Genomic DNA, 24,091 nt, shown 5'->3' on the forward strand with positions numbered 1-24,091 from the left:
TTGCACAAGTTTTCAACATTTTTACAATTTGCAACAACTCCACAAGCCCCCTAACCCACCTCCCCCTCCCTCAGAAATCCAGCAGTCAACGATAACCAACTTCCCAAACTGCAAAATAAACAAACCCAACAATTGTACAACACAAGACTCACGCCCCTTAGAGCAAATTTCACTTTTTCCAGGGTCAAAATCTCCAAAAGGTCCCCCCACCATCCCAAGTAGTGAGTCCACATCCATGTCTACAACGTGAAAGAGTATTGTGTGCCTCATGCCCGCCACTAGTTCGCAAACATCAAAGGTCTCCAGAGTTCTTGTTCCGAAGTCTATCATCAGCCCTGGCTGATCAGCAAGGCCCCACTGCACGTTTAACTTTTGCAAAGCATGTTGACTCACAAGATTGGCTGTCGCTTTAGGGTCAAAGTCACAACGAATGAAAGCATCATTGAGCATTACTTTCGATTTCAGTATGGACGTAAAGGTTTTCAGAGCGTTCTTAATATCTTCATTCTTTGTTACGATTTTGCTTTCACCTTTGTTTCTGAGAGTCGTCTGGTTTCTCGCCGCAATGAGATCGATGAAAATCTGTTCTTCCGTGTTTATCTCTGTAGCGCACAATGACTTACGAGAGAGACGAGTAGAGATGAAGTCGATGAGGCTTTATTAAGCGAGACTTGTCCCCAGCAGTTCAGCAACAGAATGGAGCGGCGGGGAGAAGCTCGGGTTCTTATACTCCGCCTTCAGGGTGGAGCCAGGATTCAACAGCCAACCAGGACCCGGGATCTGTCAGCCAATAGCATCACGGCTTCACAGCCCCACATGACCCCTAATACATACTACCACATTCACCCCTTGTTAAAAAATGAACCCGGCGGGCTGGTGGTTCGCATGGTGGTAGGGGTTTACAAGGCTGGACCTGGGAGGAAAATTTTGGGCATGTCATTACAGTTTTAGCCCTACACTGGGCTATGTACAAGGTTTGTGAAACTATTTACAATATTAGTAAGAGAAAAATTTTTTGTTACAGTCCAACAACATTCTTGGTGTCACGCCGATGCCACGAGTCGAGCGGGCAGTCTGGTTTTCCTCGTCGATCGCCTCAGCCCCGGTGGTGGTGCAGGTGCTTGTTCCGGCGTTGTCGTCTCCGGGAGCGTTTCGGTGTTTGTTCCTGTTTCACTCCTGGGCGGACACGGGAGGAGGACTGACCCTCCCGGGAAGGGGGCAGTCGCGGGGTGCGCCGGTGGCAGGGAGGGGATGATCGGTGTCGGGGGGGGGTGTGTGTGTTGCCGGCGGGCGCCAGGTCTCGCAGGGAGACCGTGTCCTGTCGGCCGTCGGGGTACGCCACGTAGGCGTACTGCGGGTTCGCGTGGAGGAGGTGAACCCTCTCGACCAACGGGTCCGACTTGTGCGCCCGCACATGTTTCCGGAGCAAGATGGGTCCTGGGGCCGCCAGCCAGGTCGGCAGCGACGTTCCGGAGGAGGACTTCCTGGGGAAGACAAGGAGGCGCTCATGAGGCGTTTGGTTAGTGGTGGTACACAGCAGCGACCGGATAGAGTGGAGAGCGTCCGGGAGGACCTCCTGTCACCGGGAAACTGGGAGATCCCTGGACCGTAGGGCCAGCAGGACGGTCTTCCAGACCGTGCCGTTCTCCCTCTCTACTTGCCCGTTCCCCCAGGGGTTGTAGCTGGTCCTCCTGCTTGAGGCTATGCCCTTGCTGAGCAGGAACTGGCACAGCTCGTCACTCATGAAGGAGGACCCCCTGTCGCTATGGATATATGCGGGGCAACCGAACAGTGTCAATATGGTGCCAAGGGCTTTAATGACTGTGGTCGCTGTCATGTCGGGGCAGGGGATGGCGAAGGGGAAACGGGAGTACTCGTCCACCACGTTCAGGAAGTATGTGTTGCGGTCGGTGGAGGGGAGGGGCCCTTTGAAATCCAGACTGAGGCGTTCAAAGGGGCGGGAAGACTTGATCGGGTGCTCTCTATCCGGCCTGAAAAAGTGCGGTTTGCACTCCGCGCATATGTGGCAGTTCCTGGTGACTGTACGGACCTCCTCCACAGAGTAGGGGAGGTTGCGGGACTTTATAAAATGGTAGAACCGAGTGACCCCCGGATGGCAGAGGTCCTCGTGGAGGGCTTGGAGATGGTCTATTTGTGCGTTGGCACATGTGCCGCGGGATAGGGCATCGGACGGCTCGTTCAGCTTTCCGGGACGGTACAAGATCTCGTAGTTGAAGGTGGAGAGCTCGATCCTCCACCTTAAGATCTTGTCATTTTTAATTTTGCCCCGCTGTGCATTATCGAACATGAAGGCTACCGACCGTTGGTAGGTGAGGAGAGTGAATCTCCTGCCGGCCAGGTAATGCCTCCAATGTCGCACAGCTTCCACTATGGCTTGGGCTTCCTTTTCCACTGAGGGGTGGCAGATTTCTGAGGCGTGGAGGGTTCGGGAGAAAAAGGCCACGGGTCTGCCCGCTTGGTTAAGGGTGGCCGCCAGAGCTACGTCGGAGGCGTCGCTCTCGACCTGGAAGGGGAGGGACTCGTCGATGGCGCGCACCGTGGCCTTTGCGATATCCGCTTTGATGCGGCTGAAGGCCTGGCGAGCCTCTGTCGACAGGGGGAAGGTAGTGGTCTGTATTAGCGGGCGGGCCTTGTCTGCATACTGGGGAACCCACTGGGCGGAATATGAAAAGAACCCCAAGCAACGTTTCAGGGCTTTGGAGCAGTGGGGGAGGGGAAATTCCATGAGGGGGCGCATGCATTCGGGGTCGGGGCCTATTATCCCATTGCGCACTACGTATCCCAGGATAGCCAGCCGGTTTGTGCTAAAAACGCACTTTTCCTCGTTGTATGTGAGGTTCAAGGCGTTCGCGGTCTGGAGGAATTTTTGGAGGTTGGCATCGTGGTCCTGCTGATCGTGGCCGCAGATGGTTACGTTGTCGAGATACGGGAACGTGGCCTGCAAACCGTGCTGGTCAACCATTCGGTCCATCTCCCGTTGGAAGACCGAGACCCCGTTCGTGACACCAAATGGGACCCTTAGGAAGTGGTATAGATGCCCGTCTGCCTCGAAGGCGGTGTACTTGCGGTCACTTGGGCGGATGGGGAGCTGGTGGTAGGCGGACTTGAGGTCCACGGTGGAGAAAACCTTATACTGGGCAATCCGATTTACCATGTCGGATATGCGGGGGAGAGGTTACGCATCTAGCTGTGTGTACCTGTTGATGGTCTGGCTATAGTCTATGACCATCCTTTGCTTTTCCCCGGTCTTTACTACTACCACCTGGGCTCTCCAGGGACTATTGCTGGCCTGGATTATGCCTTCCTTCAGCAACCGCTGGACTTCAGACCGAATAAATATCCGGTCCTGGGCGCTGTACCGTCTGCTCCTAGTGGCGACGGGCTTGCAATCCGGGGTGAGGTTTGCAAACAAGGACGGCGGTTCAACCTTGAGAGTTGCGAGGCCGCAGATAGTGAGTGGGGGTATTGGGCCGCCGAATTGAAATGTTAGGCTCTGCAGGTTACACTGGAAATCTAATCCCAGTAATGTGGGCGCGCAGAGTTGGGGAAGGACGTAGAGCCTGTAGTTTTTAAACTCCCTCCCTTGCACCGTTAGGTTCGCGATGCAGAACCCTTTGATCTCTACGGAGTGGGATCCTGCAGCTAGGGAAATCTTTTGCGTACTTGGATGGATGGTCAGAAAACAGCGTCTTACCGTGTCGGGGTGAATGAAACTTTCGGTGCTCCCGGAGTCGATCAGGCATGATGCCTCGTGTCCGTTGATCAGCACCGTTGTTGTCGTCGTCTGGAGCGTCCGGGGCCGTGATTGATCCAGCGTCACCGAAGCCAGTCATGGTCATAGTGTCTCGGCGTCTTCTTCTGACCCCGTGGAGCCGTCGATGCTGGGGTCCTTTGTTGTCATCCAAGATGGCGGCGTCCATGAATCGCACGCGGCCGGGGGTGGACAAAATGGCCGCCCCCATGGATCGCACGTGGTCGGGGGTGGACAAAATGGCCACCCCCATGAATCGCACGTGGCTGGGGAGTCACAAGATGGCGGCGCCCATCCTCCCCTCGTGGTGGCCGGGACCCCAAATGGTGGCGCCCGCGGGTCACACATGGGGCGCTGGGGGGGGGGGGGTTGGGGAGCGTTTGGGATGCGCTGGGCTCGTTCTTCTCCGGGGATTGCGGCGACCCCCCGGGACCGGCACACAGCCGCGTAATGGCCCTTCTTGCCGCAGCATTTGCAAATAGCTGCGTGGGCCGGGCAGCGCTGCCGGGGGTGTTTCGCTTGCCCGCAGAAATAGCAGCGGGCCCCCCCGGGATGATCTGGCGCTTTAACCGCGCAAGCCTGTGAGGGGGGGGGTTTGTCGCGACGGGGGTCCACGGAGCCCAAGGGGCTGCCGCGCGGTCGGGGCCGTAGGCGCGGGCGTTTTGCGCGGCCACATCTAGGGAAGCTGCAATGGCCCGTGGCTCTGAGAGTCCTAGCGACTCTTTTTCTAAAAGTCTTTGGCGGATTTGGGGAGAGTTCATACCTGCCACAAACGCATCGCGAATTAGCATGTCCGTGTGTTCAATCGCGTTCACTGGCGGGCAGCTGCAGCCCCATCCCAAAATTAGCAGCACGGCGTAGAATTCCTCTAACGATTCTCCGGGACTTTGCCGTCTCGTTGCGAGTTGGTAGCGTGCGTAGACCTGGTTCACGGGGCGAACGTAGATGCTCTTCAGTGCTGCGAGCGCCATCGGGAAATCCTCTTCGTCTTCTTTGAGAGGGTAAATTTCCGGGCTTACCCTCGAATGCAGGACCTGCATTTTCTGGTCTTCTGTGATCCGGCCGGGGGCCGTTCGGAGGTAGCCTTCAAAACAAGCTTGCCAGTGTTTAAAAACTGCTGCCGTGTTCGCTGCGTGGGGGCTGATCCGCAGGCATTCCGGGGCGATCCGGAGCTCCATAGTCCTTTAAGCTCGCTTAATAAATTGTAGCGCACAATGACTTACGAGAGAGACGAGTAGAGATGAAGTCGATGAGGCTTTATTAAGCGAGACTTGTCCCCAGCAGTTCAGCAACAGAATGGAGCGGCGGGGAGAACCTCGGGTTCTTATACTCCGCCTTCAGGGCGGAGCCAGGAGTCAACAGCCAACCAGGACCCGGGATCTGTCAGCCAATAGCATCACGGCTTCACAGTCCCACATGACCCCTAATACATACTACCACAATCTCATCTACTGCAAGCACCGCTCGTGCATGGTCATGGTGGAACGCGCAAAACATTGTTTTGCAAAGTGCCCAACACCGCCGCACCTGGAATAAACTTTTCCACAGGCCGGACATTGCCGTGGGGCATTTCGAGTGCAATATATTTGGCACTGAGACCACGTTTCTTCAGGACGTGTGTCACAGCACTAATGGCGCTGGCTTCATCTTCCATGTTGATGCCAAAGTTTTTTGAGCAGAGCGCGCCTATTCTTTGTGCAGCTATCTCACTCACCTGGCAAATCATCACGGCCTTTTCCAGCACCAAATCTTCCTCCCGCAATAATATCACCCACAGCTTATCCTCAAGTCAACCAAAGATAATTTGGTCGCGGATTAGCGAAGATTTCAGGTCACTGAAGTTGCATGACTGGGCCTTCAGCCTCAAGTCCATGACAAAGCTGTCAAATTATTCGCCAGGTCTCTGGATATGCATACGGAACAGATAGCACTCAAACGTTTCATTCTTCTTGGGTAGCACAGTCTTATCGAAGTGCTTCATCACTTCATCAAATTTCTTGTGATCCTCCCCATTATCAAACACAAACCAGTTTGTGGACCTGCCACTGTTAGCAGCAACACGATTCGCCTTTCATCAGGCTGGGCCTGCAGGCCCACGGCTGCAACAGGAAGTCTGAACTGCTGTTTAAACAACCGCCAGTCCTCATCTCCATTACCGGACATCCAAAGCTGGTGGGGGACCCTCAGTCCGTCCATCACGAGCTTCAGCATTTTCTTATGCATTGGGTCGCCTCAGGTTGGAGTTCATCAGACTGGTCTTCAAGCTGAATGCCTACCATTGTCACTGCCGTCGCTATCTTTAAATATTCAGCACTCGTGGTACCATGTTGTGTTTGGTCCTTTGTACTTTACGAAGGAATCCACCAAACACTGCGACTTGTTTGAGTCTCGTATGGTAAGATAGCAATCTGATACATGATTATCATGGAGTCTGCTAACTACTCCTCTTTTCTTAAATTTAGAGTACCCAATTATTATTTATTTTCCAATTAAGGGACAATTTAGCGTGGCCAATCCACCTAACCTGCACATCTTCGGGTTGTGGGGGTGAAACCCACGCAGACATGGGGAGAATGTGCAAACTCCACACGGACAGTGACCCAGGGCCGGGATTCGAACCCGGGTCCTCAGCGCTGCAGTCCCAGTGCTATCCACTGTGCCACATGCCGCCCTAGCTAACTATTCCTCTGAACTTGCACCTAGCACTGACCATTCACATGTATGTCTTATTACCCTCTCAGTCTTCTTCTTCCGATGGCCGGATGTGTCTCCCTTTGTATTGGACTCACAGGTCACATGACCTTGGTCTAGAGACCGCATGATGTGTCTGTACTGCCACCTGCTGGTTGGAGGTCGCACACCATCCAACTATGATATAGTCCATAGGCACATCACCACACCTCCTCCACCCCCTTCAACTTTTCTCCTCATTCCCGCACCTCGACCGATGCCTTCATCACTGCTGCCTTTACTGGGGCAAACGCCTCCTCTACCCACTCTTTAAGTGAAGCCATCATCTCCCACCAAAGCACCTCCAAATGCTTGGCAAACAGCCTTTCCAACTCCACCGTCACCACCTCGGTAAGAGTTTCCACTGTGAGGGGAGCGGCCCCACCCGACGACCCAGCACCTGCCATCTTTCTTCCAGCAGGTCTCACAGCAGCACTCGCCGATGGACTTTTGCTTGCCCCCTTCTTCCCACGACCTTTCTTCTGGGGCTTCAACATTCCTCCATCTGCTTATGACTTCCCACATCAACCCAGACAAAAACTACTCTTGAAACCGGACAAAAACAAAGACTTTAGCAGGAGCCACCTAACGTGGGACTTCCACCTACATGCCACCACCGGAAGTCCCTGTTCAATCTCTCCTAATGGGTATCAGCTCCCAATCCCGGTATTCCATTATCCCAGAAGACAATGAGCTGAATGATCTGTTTCTGGTTGTATACGAGGGATAAACCTTGCCTTGGAATTTTCCTTTCTGCAGCACTCGCTGTTTTTCCTTACGGTGTGCTGTATCTCCATATAAACTCATGTTTGGTTGCTTATCTCATTTCTGATATTTATTCATTTGTGTTTAGGAAAATGTACTGTACTGGAAGCATGCAGGGAGCGACAGGTGTAGTCTGTAGATGTAGGAACCAATGGAAGAGTCTGCGTAGACATAGCACCTTATTACATCTCTCAGAGATAACTTAAAACACGTCACAGGCAAGAGATCCATAATCTTGAGTTCCCATTGGGAAGTGCAGGAAAACTAATTTGGAGTAGAAAGAGATTCCAGCTTTCTTTCCAACCTGCTCTCCATGAAATTGTGGTTCGCTTGGAAAAGACAGATTGACCCATACAGAAAGACTGTTTTACATGGCGGTCATTTTAGATACACTGACTTGCATTATTGCACTGACAATTAATATTACGCTTCATAATGCCTCAAAGGAGTAGTATTATCAAACAAAGATTAACACAGCAGGATCCCACAGTACAGCAATGAGGTGAATGACCAGTTAATTTGTTTTGGTGGTTAGCTGAAGGATATTGACATCTTTTAGCATGGTAGCACAGTGGTTAGCACTGTTGCTTCACAGCTCCAGGGTCCCAGGTTCGATTCCCGGCTTGGGTCACTGTCTGTATGGAGTCTGCATGTTCTCCCCGTGTCTGTGTGGGTTTCCTCCCGGTGCTCCGGTTTCCTCCCTCAAGTCCCGAAAGAGATGGGGCGGGATTCTCTAATCCCACAGCAGTGTCCATGCCGTCGTAAATGCGTCGCGTCTGCTCCAGCGGCCGATCCCGGCGCGGACTGTGCGCCGCGGGATCCACGCATGCGCAGTGATCCACCCATGCGCGGTGAATCGCATGCCGGCGTCGGGCGGCGTGGCCCGGTCGCGGGTATTCCCTGGCCCTGCCCAGGCCTGGGAGAATCCCGCCCATGCCGTTTGGTCATTTAAACATTCTGAATTCTCCCTCTGTGTACGCGAGCAGGTGTCGGGATGTGGCGACTAGGGGCTTTTCACAGTGACTACATTGCATTGTTAATGTAAGCCTACTTGTGACAATAGAGATGATTATTAATTAATGATACAGCAATGAAGGCACTTTTGAGCAATCAGAGCTTTCGATCTCTATCAATGCAATTACATGAGGTGAGGCAAGCTCCCAAAGGTGGAGAGCTTTGGGAATTAGTCCAAACACACCTGAATATATATGGGATGGGCTCAAGAACCTTGGACTATTGTTGGAACTTAACTTTCAAGTAATTGGAGGATATTCTGTCACATTCTTAACTTCTGCCTTGTAGATGGTGGACAGGCTTTGGAGTGAGGAGATGAGTTACTCGCCACAGAATTCCCAATCTCAGACCTGACCTTGTAGCCATGGTATCAATATGGCTGGTCCCGTTCTGCGAATGGTTAATCGTAACTCCCAGGATGTTGGCAGTGGGGGATTCAGCAGTGGCAATGCCATTAAATGTCAAGGGCAGTGTGGTGGTATGTATTAGGGGTAATACGGTACCTGTGAAGCCGAGAGGCTATTGGCTGACAGGTCCCGGGTCCTTGTTGGATCTGTCGCCTTCTGGCTCCGCCCTGAAGGCGGAGTATAAGAGCTCGAGTTCTCCCAGCAGCCGCATTCTGTAACTGAGCTGCTGGGGAACAAGTCTTGCTTAATAAAGCCTCGATTGATTTAATCTCTTCTCGACTTGAGTGAGTAATTGTTGCGCTACAGGCAGATGTTTATATTCTCTTGTATTGGAGATGGTCATTGCCTGGTTCTTGTGTGCCACTAAGGTTACTTTACGCTGCCCAGTCTCAAGTTATTGTTTCTGCTGGTGCATCCATCATACCTGCATGTTCTGCGTCATAACTGGCACTGCACAGGAGCACACCTGACATAGGGGTTAGGCCTGGGTTAGTGATTCAGTGACTTCTTCAACATCTATTTGACATATTCCAAGAAACACTTGCCCTGTGACAGGGCATCTCGAGGTCAGTCCCTCAACACAGCTTGATGCTGACTGTTAAAGGTGAAGATTTTAGTCATTGTGATGCCCGTGAGTCCCAAGGAGACTTAGATTTTCGCTCTTGAGGCACAATGGACATTTCCTGGGAGACGTGAGGTGGCAATGGTACCAAAGACACTCATTTGTACCAAAGACATTCATTTATTGACTGCTGGACAGCCATTGAAGATGATTGCTGTTATAACACTGTTCTGGCACTATCTTTGCTTGGCACAATGGGGTAAACAGCCACTGTTTCCCAGTTAAGTAGCCAGCCACAACCTAGGGTTTAGGCTTGAGGAGGTGCAACAGGTTTGGCTGCCTGAGGTTGAAAGAGTCATGGCAATTTGCAGGGAACATGTGCAGATGTGGAGGAAAGGCTGATTGTGGGTACACACAGGCTGTATATTGCTGGAATGAAAAGACTTTGGTTTGTGTCTCAGTGTGCCTCCTGTGACCGTGCTTTGCTGGCGATGTGTGTGCACTCTATCACATCATTACTCTTTGGCTCTGAGGCTCCCTATCTGTTAGCAAATTAATGTGGTCCTTTATTCTGGTAAAGAGGGTATTGGTCACTGACGTTATTCGCCTGTGGGTGGTTGATTGCGAGCAGAGCACTGGAAGGATCTGTCCGCATAAACATCAAGGGCCACGGCATGTTGAGGAAGCTGAACCTTTTCCGGTAAACCCTTCTCTCAGGATAATATCTCCCCCCCCCTCCCCCCAATACACACATCGGGAGACAGCGCAAACTCCCTCGTGATCCCACCCCACATTTCTGCTCATTGGACGACCAGGACAATTCCTGCTAAATTCTAGAACCACACACTATTCTGGCCTTAAAATTTGACATTTCTCTCCAGTGCTACGAAAGAGTGTCAACCCTGATTACACAGCAAAAACTGGGTCTTTGTTGAGTGAAGAAGCAAGATATTTAGAAAGGGCAGACCTGTGGCTCGTCAGGCCAAGGACTGGAGCCACTGAATGTCACTGCAGTAGATATCCCACTGCAACCAGACCATTGAGAAGGGTCAGCAGAACCGTTGGTACACAATGGACATCATTTTCAAAAATAATTTAGAGTACTCAATTACTTTTTCCCAATTAAGGGGCAATTTGGCGTGGCCAATCCACCTAACCTGCACATCTTTGGGTTGTGGGAGCGAGACCCACGCAGACAGGGGGAGAATGTGCAAACTCCCCACGGACAGTGACCCGGGGCCGGGATCGAACCCGGGTCCTCAGCACTGTAGGCAGCAGTGCTAACCACTGTGCCACCATGCTGCCCTCACAATGGACATCATTGGCAGGTTTTGTATCAGGCCATGATCAATGCTAATGTCAGAATCAGGAGGGTTTGGCAGAGGTTATTGTTGCATTACCATCTGCAGGTCAGAATGACCTATATGCAATATAACAGGGGCATAAGTTAACTGTGCATTGAAAGTATATTAATGAGCCATTGAATCGAGTGAGCGAGTTACGTGGAAAATAAGTGGCAGTGTGAGTGAGTTACCAGTGCATAACATAGGCTCATATGGCAGTGCGGTACTAGAGGGAGTGCTGCACCATTGCGGGTATTTTCTTCCAGGTGAGACAAAAGGCTTTTCTGCCTCTTCAGGTGATGTAAGGATGGCATTCTTACAAGAACAGAGTTCTCCCAGTGTCCTAGCCATCATTTACACCTCAACCAACAGAACCAAATGAACGTCCATTTCATTGCTGTTTTTGTTTGGGATCTTGCTGTGTAAAATGGCTGCTATTTTTGCCATAAATCAAGAGTCATGGCATTACAACATTAGCTCCTTGCCTGTGAAATGCTTTCACGTGAGTTTGGACGATATGCCAGCTCGAATGATTGTGCAACTAGACCTCTTCCATTCGGCAGCCTAGGTAATGAATTTGCTGTTCTGTCTTTCAGGATTCAAAGCTTTGTTGAAGGGGGTTTCCAAGTTTGGGCTCAGGGCTCTGTGAGCACCGACTACTGTTTCCCCTCAGTGCCGTGACCGTGAGGATGCATTCTCTGGACGAGCCCTTGGATCTGAAGCTCAGCATTTCCAAGCTTCGAATGATGAGGGGGAAGAAGCAGAAAGGATTTGAGAGCATGGAAGAGAGCAGCGTCCGGAGGGAGCTGAAGATGACAGCTGATGGGACAGCCATCATCACTCCAGCATCTCCCCAGCCCATTCAGTTTGGTGAGGGAGCATCTCTTGTTGATTATCAGTGAAACTGGGAAGCAGTCTCTTTGATGGTATCAACTCATACATGTGGGAATCTGAAAGTATTTGCCCCATTGTGCCCAGGCCCTCCCCATGGGCTGGAAACTGAGTCAGCCGAGTCTCAGTGTAGCACTCTCACCATTGACTCAGCTTTGATGGATAAAACAGAAACATCACCAACCTCTTTGAAAATAAGAAACTGAATGGGTAGGAGAAGATTCAGATTAATAAATCATTAAAAGCAGCATTGCAGCTCGGCAACATAATCAAACATGCCGACAAATCGCTGGGATTTATCTCGAGGGCTACAGAATTCCAAAGTACTGAAATTTGTGCCTATTTCTGGTCTCCATATTATTAATAAGGAAAGAAAAACCAGTGAAAGTGCAAAGAAAATGATACGGATGGTGTCAGGGGTGAGAGATGACAGTTGTCTGGAAAAATTGAACCAGATTGGGTGGTTTTTTTTTGAGAAAAGCGAAGACTCTGGGAGATCTGATAGTGATTCTTAAAATTATGAATGGGTAGATGTGTAGGGAGTCTACTGTGCGCGTTAACTGGGGTTACGGGGATAGGGCGGGAGAGTGAGCTTGGGTGGGGTGCTCTATCAGAGAGTTAGTGCAGTCTTGATTGGCCAAATGGCCTCCTTCTGCACTGTAGGGATTATGTGAATGATTCTGTGGATTCTATAAATACAAGATAGCTACTCATAAATCCACTAGGAAAATGAAGAGAAATTACTTTTTTTTTTAAATTTAGATTAGCCGAATATTTTTTTCTTTTTCCAATTAATGGGCAATTTAGCGTGGCCAATCCACCTACCCTGCACATCTTTGGGTTATGGGGGTGAAACCCATGCAGACATGGGGAGAATGTACAAACTCCACAGTGACAGTGACCCAGGGCCTGGATTTGAATCCAGGTCCTCAGCGCCGCAGTCCCAGTGCTAACCACTGCGCCACCTTGCTACCCAGAAGAGAAATTATTTTACTCATTTGTTACAATGTAGAACTTGCTACCACAGGAAGTGGTTGAATTTAGAATAGATGCGTTCAAAACTAGACTATTATATTGTATATAATTTTTATGTAAATATCTCACTCCCGACTTTTGAACACCAAGTCTAGACTAAGTCTAGTCTAAACGTGGGGCAGCACAGTAGCACAAGTGGATTGCACTGTTGCTTCACAGTGCCAGGGTCCCAGGTTTGATTCCCCGCTGGGTCACTGTCACCTTCTCCCCATGTCTGCGTGGGTTTCCTCCGAGTGCTCCGGTTTCCTCCCACAGTCCAAAGACGTGCCGGTTAGGTGGATTGGCCATGATCAATTGCCCTTAGTGTCCAAAAAAGGTTAGGAGGGTAAATTGGGTTACGGGGATAGGGTGGGTGAGGGTTTAAGTGGGGTCGGTGCAGACTCGATGGGCCGAATGGCCTCCTTCTGCACTGTATGTTCTATGTTATAATACACGGTGTGCAGAAGGATGGAGTGCTGCATTGTTGGAGGTGCTGTCCATCGGATGAAGCATTCAAACGAGGCATTGTTTGCCTTCCCCCATGGTAATATTTTGAAAAGCACAGTGGAATTCTCCATGAAGAAGTTTTATCCTTCAGCCAGCAGCACTGAAAAGAGACCATTGTGAGTTTTATCACATTGTGTGTGGGAGCTTGGTGTGCGCAAATTGGCTGCCATGTTTCCTACACTGAAACAGTGGGCAGAATAATACGGACTGGAGGGGGTGGGACAGCATGTCCCAACCCCTTGGAAACATGGCCAACGTGGAGCATGTGGATGTGTTCCACACCAACCCATCCCACAGCCATTAAGTGCAGCGGGACGGACTAAGGAGGGCCAAGTGAAACCACAACCCCTTATTAGCAGTCAATTAGATGGGCCAACAGCTCCATCAGTCCTGGCAGTGCCAAGGAAGGCATCAGTGGCCAAAGCCATGACTGCAGAAGGGAAAGAAGATCCATGGGTCCCCGGCACAGTTAAGTTCTGGAAGGGTTTGAGTATAGAGAAATAGATGGTGGAGGGTGGGTTTCAGGGAGGGAGCGAGTAAGAAGGAAGGGGGAGATCCTTTTGGGCGGCCATCCCGCAATCATCAAAGAACAACCCCCGAAGAACCACATCTTTTCCTTTCTGCCCTTTAAACATTTAAGTTAAAACAGCATGGGCTGCACAGGGGTTAGCACTACACAGTGGCACTGAGGTCCCAGGTCCGACCCTGGCCCAGGGTCACTGTCCATGTGGAGTTTGCACATTCTCCCCATGTCTGCGTGGGTCTCACCCCCACAACCCAAAGATGTGCAGGTTCGGTGGATTGATCACGCTAAATTGCCCCTTATTTGGGAAAAAATGAATTGGGCACTCTAAATTTTAAAAAATCATTCTTTCAGCCCCTGCCCGCCTGCCCATGCCAAACATTTAATGGCGTGGACTGTATATTATCAGGGTCAGCATAATCAGCCCGCAATTATTTCATTTTTAAATATGGGAAGGTGGTGAGATGGGTGCCCGCCTTAATTCATATGCCTCCTCCCCCTCCCCAATGGGAGAGACACACCCACTGGGGGGGTGTAAAACTCAGCCAGTGACTGTACTTCAAAAATACCTCATTGGCTGGAAAGCACTTTGGGACACCCAAAGGATATGAATGACACGACAGAAACGCAAGTCTTTTCTTCACTTTTCATGGAGCTGGGCTACTGAGAGTCAGAGGGAAAACCAAATCAGGCAAATCGACTTGGGAGACCGTCACATTTTTCCCAAGAGCATCTTTATATCTCTGCTGACCAGTTTCTCTGGTCTGTGATCAACCCACAGAGGCTGGGTGATTGATGTGATTACAGGCCTCGGTCAGTATTGCATTGAGAAAGGCCTCTACAGGCTGATAAGACAGTGGCCAGCGTCCCCCACCAAGCAGCCTGTCTTCAGTCATCATTTCAGTTGTTTCAGGCAATCCTGCCTGCTGCTTTATTACATTGTCCCACAACATCAGGAGTAAGGATCCTGCGCAGGAAATCCTGGAATCCTCCGCATTTGATGCTAGGATAAATGAATCAAGATGTTAAAATCATTCAGAAAGAGGCCATTCGGCCCATTGTACTTGTGCTGACTCTTTGAAACAGATTAAACACATGGGATCTTTGTCTTTATTAACGGAGGCATAATGTTTTCATAGCAGGGATGTTACGCTAACATTTATAAAAGACTTGGTATAGGGCAGCCCGGTGACGCAGTGGGTTAGCCCTGCTGCCTCACGGCACCGAGGTCCCAGGTTCGATCCCGGCTCTGGGTCACTGTCCGTGTGGAGTTTGCACATTTGCCCCGTGTTTGCGTGGGTTTCACCCCCACAACCCAAAGATGTGCAGGGTAGGTGGATTGGCCTCACTAAATTGCCCCTTCATTGGAAAAAATGAATTGGGTGCTCTACATTTATTTAAAAAAATAAATGACTTGGTGTATTTCGCACCCAGTGCCTTGTACTATCAATAGATTATATATGTGTATCAGGTACTGGTTGATGGGGTGCTCAGTGATACGTGTGCTTCCCTCTCACATCATTTTCTCTTTCTCCCACTCTCACTCCAGGTCCATTGATCAGTTCCCAGGATCAGGATAATCTGGATTTGCATTTCTCTCCTGCTCGAAGCTCGGTTTCCATTGTGGATCTCAGCCTGTCGCCAGGCTCCGGTCTGGACTCTCCCCCTGGGTCTGCTGCATTGCCTGAGGAATTGCAGAACAGCGATGATACATCACCCAGTGTCAGCACCGTAAGTACCAAGAGCCTGTGACGATAGCAGGAATAGCAGAGTGCCACAATTCTGAAGATGTGTGAGGCTGTTGCTAGCACCTCTGCTGCCTATCCAGCTACCACTCACTGTCTTTTTAAAAATAAATTTAGAGTACCCAATTAATTTTTTCCAATTAAGGGACAATTTAGTGTGGTCAATCCACCTACCCTGCACATCTTTGGGTTGTGGGGGCGAAACTCACGCTAACACAGGGAGAATGTGCAAACTCCACACGGACAGTAACCCAGAGCCGGGATCGAACCTGGAACCTCGGTGCCGTGAGGCTGCAGTGCTACCCACTGCGCCAGTGTTGCCCATGTACCACTCACTGTCTGCACATTGAATGTGGGCCTTTGGCATTTCAAGCCTCACTGCCACACCAGGCCTCACCTTTGACAGCGTGCCCTCATTGTAATGTCACATTCACCAAAGACAGGCTGTCTGCTCCAGCCTGTCCATTCGACTCTTTGTCACATAGATTGGATACAGTCTGTGTTGCGAATAAGTGAATGCAGAAATATGCAGGTGATGTATTTCTGACTTATTCTTTCATTGCTGCTTTATTCTTCCTCAGTCACTGACTAGTTCTGGGTTGTGGTTGTAGAGGATATATATATTTTTAAATTTAGAGTAGCCAATTAATTTTTTCCAATTAAGGGGCAATTTAGCACGGCCAATCCACCTACCCTGCACATCTTTGTGTTGTGGGAGCGAAACCCACACACAGTTCTGGGTTATGGTTGTAGAGGATATATATAGAATAACAGCTACCTCGGAGTGAATTACAGACAGGAATCTAATCAAGGGTTTGGGTAATTTATATATTTATCGAAAATAACAGATAACTGGAATGAGTAACAGGATGAAATCTATTCGTACAGGATAGATTGGATACTCAAGATAAACAATGTCCAGACCTGTACTAAAACAATGAACACTAATGTGGGTTCTGGTATTGCAACTTCAGGAGAGAAATAGTAAAAAACTGGAGATAACGATGAACAGAGGTTTTTGCCATGTTGTCTCTGCAGGATCCACAGCCAATACGCTTCCTGGAAGTAAGTCAGAGCTCACAGACATTCCAGTTCTTCCTGCCATTAGGTTCCAGCAGCCCAGTGCACCTGCCATCCCCCTTACTGGTGACACCACCCAAGGAGATGCAGAACCTGCTGGAGCTTCCGATGGAACAGCTGGCATGCAGGTGGCGCAAGGTAAGTGGACGAACTCCGATTCCTCCTCCCTCTGGTGCAGAATCAGTCATCAATAATCAGGAGCTGTTGTTGGACCACCGGCTGCTTTACCTCCGCTCAGTTCAAGGGCAATTGAAAAGGCGATCAAACAGATTCCGGGAGGTTTTCTCACATGACACTCCTGGCTCAGTCGAACAAGACTGGCATCAGCTTTCACCGGAGACTTAAGCAAAAAAATCCAGGCTGACACTCCACGCACAGTATTGAGGAAAGGCTGTACTGTTGCAGGGCCAGTACGTGAGAGGGTGCTGCAATGTTGGAGGGACAGTATTGAGGGAGGACTGCAATGTTAGAGGGACAGTATATAGAGAGCACTGCGGTGTTGGAGGGGCAGCATTGAGGGAGGACTGCAATGTTTGAGGGGCAGCATTGAGGGAGGACTGCAATATTGGAGGGACAGTATTGAGGGAGGACTGCAATATTGGAGGGACAGTATTGAGAGAGCACTGCGGTGTTGGAGGGGCAGCATTGAGGGAGCATAGCAATGTTGGAGGGACAGTATTGAGAGAGCACTGCGGTGTTGGAGGGGCAGCATTGAGAGAGGACTGCAATGTTGGAGGGGCAGTATTGAGAGAGGACTGCAATGTTGGAGGGGCAGTATTGAGGGAGCACAGCAATGTTGGAGGGACAGCATTGAGGGAGGACTGCAATATTGGAGGGGCAGTATTGAGAGAGCACTGCGGTGTTGGAGGGGCAGCATTGAGGAAGGACTGCAATGTTGGAGGGACAGTATTGAGGGAGGACTGCAATGTTAGAGGGACAGTATTGAGAGAGCACTGCGGTGTTGGAGGGGCAGCATTGAGGGAGCACAGCAATGTTGGAGGGACAGTATTGAGAGAGGACTGCGGTGTTGGAGGGGCAGCATTGAGGGAGCACAGCAATGTTGGAGGGACAGTATTGAGGGAGCACAGCAATGTTGGAGGGACAGTATTGAGAGAGCACTGCCGTGTTGGAGGGACAGTATTGAGGGAGGACTGCAATGTTAGAGGGACAGTATTGAGAGAGCACTGCGGTGTTGGAGGGGCAGCATTGAGGGAGCACAGCAATGTTGGAGGGACAGCATTGAGGGAGCACAGCAATATTGGAGGGACAGTATTGAGAGAGCACTGCCGTGTTGGAGGGGCAGCATTGAGGGAGCACAGCAATGTTGGAGGGACAGTATTGAGAGAGCACTGCGGTGTTGGAGGGGCAGCATTGAAGAAGGACTGCAATGTTGGAGGGACAGTATTGAGGGAGGACTGCAATGTTAGAGGGACAGTATTGAGAGAGCACTGCGGTGTTGGAGGGGCAGCATTGAGAATGGACTGCAATGTTGGAGGGACTGTATTGAGGGAGGACTGCAATGTTGGAGGGACAGTATTGAGAGAGCACTGCGGTGTTTGAGGGGCAGCATTGAGAGAGGACTGCAATGTTGGAGGGGCAGTATTGAGGGAGCACAGCAATGTTGGAGGGACAGTATTGAGGGAGCACAGCAATGTTGGAGGGTCAGTATTGAGGGAGGACTGCAATGTTGGAGGGGCAGTATTGAGGGAGCACAGCAATGTTGGAGGGACAGTATTGAGGGAGCACAGCAATGTTGGAGGGACAGTATTGAGGAAGGACTGCAATGTTAGAGGGACAGTATTGAGAGAGCACTGCGGTGTTGGAGGGGCAGCATTGAGAGAGCACTGCAATGTTGGAGGGACAGTATTGAGGGAGCACAGCAATGTTGGAGGGACAGTATTGAGGGAGCACAGCAATGTTGGAGGGACAGTATTGAGGGAGGACTGCAATGTTAGAGGGACAGTATTGAGAGAGCACTGCGGTGTTGGAGGGGCAGCATTGAGAGAGCACTGCGGTGTTGGAGGGGCAGCATTGAGGGAGGACTGCAATGTTGGAGGGACAGTATTGAGGGAGCACAGCAATGTTGGAGGGGCAGCATTGAGGGAGCACTGCAATGTTGGAGGGACAGTATTGAGGGAGGACTGCAATGTTGGAGGGACAGTATTGAGAGAGCACTGCGGTGTTGGAGGGGCAGCACTGAGGGAGGACTGCAATGTTGGAGGGACAGTATTGAGGGAGCACAGCAATGTTGGAGGGGCAGCATTGAGGGAGGACTGCAATGTTGGAGGGACAGTATTGAGGGAGCACAGCAATGTTGGAGGGACAGCATTGAGGGAGGACTGCAATATTGGAGGGGCAGTATTGAGGGAGGACTGCAATGTTGGAGGGGCAGCATTGAGAGAGTACAGCAATGTTGGAGGGGCAGCATTGAGGGAGGACTGCAATGTTGGAGGGACAGTATTGAGGGAGCACAGCAATGATGGAGGGGCAGCATTGAGGGAGCACTGCGGTGTTGGAGGGGCAGTATTGAGGGAAGACTGCAATGTTGGAGGGAAAGTATTGAGGGAGCACAGCAATGTTGGAGGGGCAGCATTGAGGGAGCACAGCAATGTTGGAGGGGCAGTATTGAGGGAGCACAGCAATGTTGGAGGGGCAGTATTGAGGGAGGACTGCAATGTTGGAGGGGCAGCATTGAGGGAGCACAGCAATGTTGGAGGGAAAGTATTGAGGGAGCACAGCAATGTTGGAGGGGCAGTATTGAGGGAGGACTGCAATGTTTGAGGGGCAGCATTGAGGGAGGACTGCAATGTTGGAGGGGCAGCATTGAGGGAGGACTGCAATGTTTGAGGGGCAGCATTGAGGGAGGACTGCAATGTTGGAGGGGCAGTATTGAGGGAGCACAGCAATGTTGGAGGGACAGTATTGAGGGAGCACAGCAATGTTGGAGGGGCAGCATTGAGGGAGGACTGCAATGTTGGAGGGGCAGTATAGAGGGAGAACTGCAATGTTGGAGGAACAGTATTGAGAGAGGACTGCGGTGTTGGAGGGGCAGCATTGAGAGAGGACTGCAATGTTGGAGGGGCAGCATTGAGGGAGGACTGCAATGTTGGAGGGGCAGCATTGAGGGAGGACTGCAATGTTGGAGGGGCAGCATTGAGGGAGGACTGCACCATTGGAGTCTCAGCATTGAGGGAGTGCAGCATTGTTGAAGGGTCAGTGCTGAGCGAGTGCTACATTGTTGGAGAGTCAGTGTTGAGGGTAGTGTTGCATTGTTGGAGAGTCAGTGCTGAGCAAATGTTGCATTGTTGGAGAGTCAGTGTTGAGGGTAGTGTTGCATTGTTGGAGAGTCAGTGCTGAGCGAATGTTGCATTGTTGGAGAGTCAGTGCTGAGCGAGTGTTGCACTTTTGGAGAGTCAGTGGTGAGCGAGTGCTGCATTGTTGGAGAGTCGGTGCTGAACGAGTGCTGCATTGTTGGAGAGTCAGCGCTGAGAGTGCTGCATTGTTGGAGAGTCAGCGCTGAGCGAATGTTGCATTGTTGTAGAGTCAGTGTTGAGGGTAGTGTTGCATTGTTGGAGAGTCAGTGCTGAGCGAATGTTGCATTGTTGGAGAGTCAGTGTTGAGGGTAGTGTTGCATTGTTGGAGAGTCAGTGCTGAGCGCGTGTTGCATTGTTGGAGAGTCAGTGTTGAGGGTAGTGTTGCATTGTTGGAGACTCAGTGCTCAGCGAGTGTTGCATATTTGTTGAGTGAGTGTTGAGGGGAGTGTTGCATTGTTGGAGAGTCAGTGCTGAGCGAGTGTTGCACTTTTGGAGAGTCAGTGCTGAAGGGGGTGCTGCATTGTTGGAGAGTCAATGTTGAGGGTAGTGTTGCATTGTTGGAGAGTCAGTGCTGAGCGAGTGTTGCACTTTTGGAGAGTCAGTGCTGAGCAAGTGCTGCATTGTTGGAGAGTCAGTGCTGAGCGAAGGTTGCATTGTTGGAGAGTCAGTGTTGAGGGTAGTGTTGCATTGTTGGAGAGTCACTGCTGAGCGAGTGTTGCATTATTGGAGAGTCAGTGTTGAGCTAGTGCTGCACTGTTGGAGAGGCAGTGTTGAGCGAGTGCTGCATTGTTGGAGAGTCAGTGCTGAGCGAGTGCTGCATCGTTGGAGAGTCAGTGCTGAGCGAATGTTGCATTGTTGGAGAGTCAGTGCAGAGCGAGTGTTGCACTTTTGGAGAGTCAATGCTGAGGGGGGTGCTGCATTGTTGGAGAGTCAGTGTTGAGGGTAGTGTTGCATTGTTGGAGAGCCACTGCTGAGCGAGTGTTGCATTGTTGGAGAGTCAGTGTTGAGCTAGTGCTGCACTGTTGGAGAGTCAGTGTTGAGCGAGTGCTGCATTGTTGGAGAGTCAGTGCTGAGCGAGTGTTGCATCGTTGGAGAGTCAGTGCTGAGCGAATGTTGCATTGTTGGAGAGTCAGTGCAGAGCGAGTGTTGCACTTTTGGAGAGTCAGTGCTGAGGGGGGTGCTGCATTGTTGGAGAGTCAGTGTTGAGGGTAGTGTTGCATTGTTGGAGAGTCAGTGCTGAGCGAGTGTTGCATTGTTGGAGAGTCAGTGCTGAGGGGGGTGCTGCATTGTTGGAGAGTAATTGCTGAGGGGAGTGCTGCATTGTTGGAGAGTCAGTGTTGAGGGTAGTGTTGCATTGTTGGAGAGTCACTGCTGAGCGAGTGTTGCATTGTTGGAGAGTCAGTGTTGAGCTAGTGCTGCACTGTTGGAGAGTCAGTGTTGAGCGAGTGCTGCATTGTTGGAGAGTCAGTGCTGAGCGAGTGCTGCATCTTTGGAGAGTCAGTGCTGAGCGAATGTTGCATTGTTGGAGAGTCAGTGCAGAGCGAGTGTTGCACTTTTGGAGAGTCAGTGCTGAGGGGGGTGCTGCATTGTTGGAGAGTCAGTGTTGAGGGTAGTGTTGCATTGTTGGAGAGCCACTGCTGAGCGAGTGTTGCATTGTTGGAGAGTCAGTGTTGAGCTAGTGCTGCACTGTTGGAGAGTCAGTGTTGAGCGAGTGCTGCATTGTTGGAGAGTCAGTGCTGAGCGAGTGTTGCATCGTTGGAGAGTCAGTGCTGAGCGAATGTTGCATTGTTGGAGAGTCAGTGCAGAGCGAGTGTTGCACTTTTGGAGAGTCAGTGCTGAGGGGGGTGCTGCATTGTTGGAGAGTCAGTGTTGAGGGTAGTGTTGCATTGTTGGAGAGTCAGTGCTGAGCGAGTGTTGCATTGTTGGAGAGTCAGTGCTGAGGGGGGTGCTGCATTGTTGGAGAGTAATTGCTGAGGGGAGTGCTGCATTGTTGGAGAGTCAGTGTTGAGGGTAGTGTTGCATTGTTGGAGAGTCAGTGCTGAGCGAATGTTGCACTTTTGGAGAGCCAGTGCCGAGCAAGAGCTGCATTGTTGGAGAGTCAGTGCTGAGCGAATGTTGCATTGTTGGAGAGTCAGTGTTGAGGGTAGTGTTGCATTGTTGGAGAGTCAGTGTTGAGCTAGTGCTGCACTGTTGGAGAGTCAGTGTTGAGCGAGTGCTGCATTGTTGGAGAGTCAGTGCTGAGCAAGTGCTGCATTGTTGGAGAGTCAGTGCTGAGTGAATGTTGCATTGTTGGAGAGTCAGTGTTGAGGGTAGTGTTGCATTGTTGGAGAGTCAGTGCTGAGCGAAGGTTGCATTGTTGGAGAGTCAGTGTTGAGGGTAGTGTTGCATTGTTGGAGAGTCACTGCTGAGCGAGTGTTGCATTGTTGGAGAGTCAGTGTTGAGCTAGTGCTGCACTGTTGGAGAGCCAGTGTTGAGCGAGTGCTGCATTGTTGGAGAGTCAGCGCTGTGGGAGTACTGCACTGTTGGAGAGTCAGTATTGCATTGTTGGAGAGTCAGTGCTGAGGGAGTACTGCACTGTTGGAGAGTCAGTGCTGAGGGGAATGCTGCACTGTTGGAGAGTCAGTGCTGTGCGAGTGTTGCATTGTTGGAGAGTCAGTGTTGAACTAGTGCTGCATTGTTGGAGAGTCAGTGCTGAGTGAATGCTGCACTGTTGGAGAGTCAGTGCTGAGCGAGTGCTGCACTGTTGGAGAGTCAGTGCTGAGTCAGTATTGCATTGTTGGAGAGTTAGTGCTGAGGGAGTACTGCACTGTTGGAGAGACTTTGCTGAGGGTGTATTACATTGTTGCAGAGTCAGTGCTGAGTGAGTGCTGCACTGTTGGAGAGTCAGTGCTGAGGGAGTGTTGCACTGTTGGAGAGTCAGTATTGCATTGTTGGAGAGTCAGTGCTGAGGGAATACTGCACTGTTGGAGAGACTTTGCTGAGTGTGTGTTGCATTGTTGCAGAGTCAGTGCTGAGGGAGTGCTGCACTGTTGGAGAGTCAGTGCTGAGGGAAGTGCTGCAATGTTGGAGGGTTAGTGCTGAGTGAATGCTGCACTGTTGGCGAGTCAGTGCTGAGGGGAGTGGTGCAATTTTGGAGGGTCAATGCTGAAGGCAGTGCTGCATTGTTGGAGGGCTAGTGCTGAGCGATTGCTGCATTGTTGGGAGAGTCGGTGCTGAGTGAATTCTGCATTGTTGGAGTCAGTGCTGAGCAAGTGTTGCATTGTTGGAGAGTCAGTGTTGAGCGAGTGCTGCATTGTTGGAGAGTCAGTGCTGAGTGAATTCTGCATTGTTGGAGAGTTAGTGCTGAGCGAGTGCTGCATTGTTGGAGAATCAGTGCTGAGGGAGTGCTGCATGTTGGAGAGTCAGTGTTGAGCGAGTGCTGCATTGTTGGAGAGTCAGCGCTGAGTGAATGTTGCATTGTTGGAGACTCAGTGCTCAGCATGTGTTGCACATTCATTGAGTCAGTGTTGAGGGGTGTGCTGCATTGTTGGAGAGTCACTGCTGAGCGAGTGTTGCATTGTTGGAGAGTCAGTGCTGAGGGAGTGTTGCACTGTTGGAGAGTCAGTATTGCATTGTTGGAGAGTCAGTGCTGAGGGAATACTGCACTGTTGGAGAGACTTTGCTGAGTGTGTGTTGCATTGTTGCAGAGTCAGTGCTGAGGGAGTGCTGCACTGTTGGAGAGTCAGTGCTGAGGGAAGTGCTGCAATGTTGGAGGGTTAGTGCTGAGTGAATGCTGCACTGTTGGCGAGTCAGTGCTGAGGGGAGTGGTGCAATTTTGGAGGGTCAATGCTGAAGGCAGTGCTGCATTGTTGGAGGGCTAGTGCTGAGCGATTGCTGCATTGTTGGGAGAGTCGGTGCTGAGTGAATTCTGCATTGTTGGAGTCAGTGCTGAGCAAGTGTTGCATTGTTGGAGAGTCAGTGTTGAGCGAGTGCTGCATTGTTGGAGAGTCAGTGCTGAGTGAATTCTGCATTGTTGGAGAGTTAGTGCTGAGCGAGTGCTGCATTGTTGGAGAATCAGTGCTGAGGGAGTGCTGCATGTTGGAGAGTCAGTGTTGAGCGAGTGCTGCATTGTTGGAGAGTCAGCGCTGAGTGAATGTTGCATTGTTGGAGACTCAGTGCTCAGCATGTGTTGCACATTCATTGAGTCAGTGTTGAGGGGTGTGCTGCATTTTTGGAGAGTCAGTGCTGAGCGAGTGTTGCATTGTTGGAGAGTCAGTGTTGAGAGGTGTGCTGCATTGTTGGAGAGTCAGTGCTGAGCGAGTGCTGCATCGTTGGAGAGTCAGTGCTGAGCGAGTGTTGCATTGTTGGAGAGTCAGTGTTGAGGGGAGTGGTGCATTGTTGGAGAGTCAGTGCTGAGCGAGTGTTGCATTGTTGGAGAGTCAGTG

General features: G+C 50.8%; 1 protein-coding gene across 5 annotated transcripts in view; it reads left to right on the forward strand.

Annotated features, from left to right (window-relative positions):
• Positions 1-24,091, forward strand: part of glis2b (GLIS family zinc finger 2b) — a 265,569-nt gene that overhangs the window by 219,373 nt on the left and 22,105 nt on the right. For all 5 annotated transcript variants that reach the window (XM_072481431.1, XM_072481435.1, XM_072481433.1 and 2 more), the window contains exons 2-4: positions 11,190-11,463; positions 15,078-15,259; positions 16,312-16,491. In XM_072481431.1, the coding sequence (XP_072337532.1) occupies positions 11,283-11,463; positions 15,078-15,259; positions 16,312-16,491 (543 nt within the window). In that variant the 5' untranslated portion in view covers positions 11,190-11,282. The remainder of the gene's footprint in view (positions 1-11,189; positions 11,464-15,077; positions 15,260-16,311; positions 16,492-24,091) is intronic.

Source organism: Scyliorhinus torazame, chromosome 17, assembly GCF_047496885.1.
Source record: "Scyliorhinus torazame isolate Kashiwa2021f chromosome 17, sScyTor2.1, whole genome shotgun sequence".
NCBI classification, from domain to species: domain Eukaryota; kingdom Metazoa; phylum Chordata; class Chondrichthyes; order Carcharhiniformes; family Scyliorhinidae; genus Scyliorhinus; species Scyliorhinus torazame.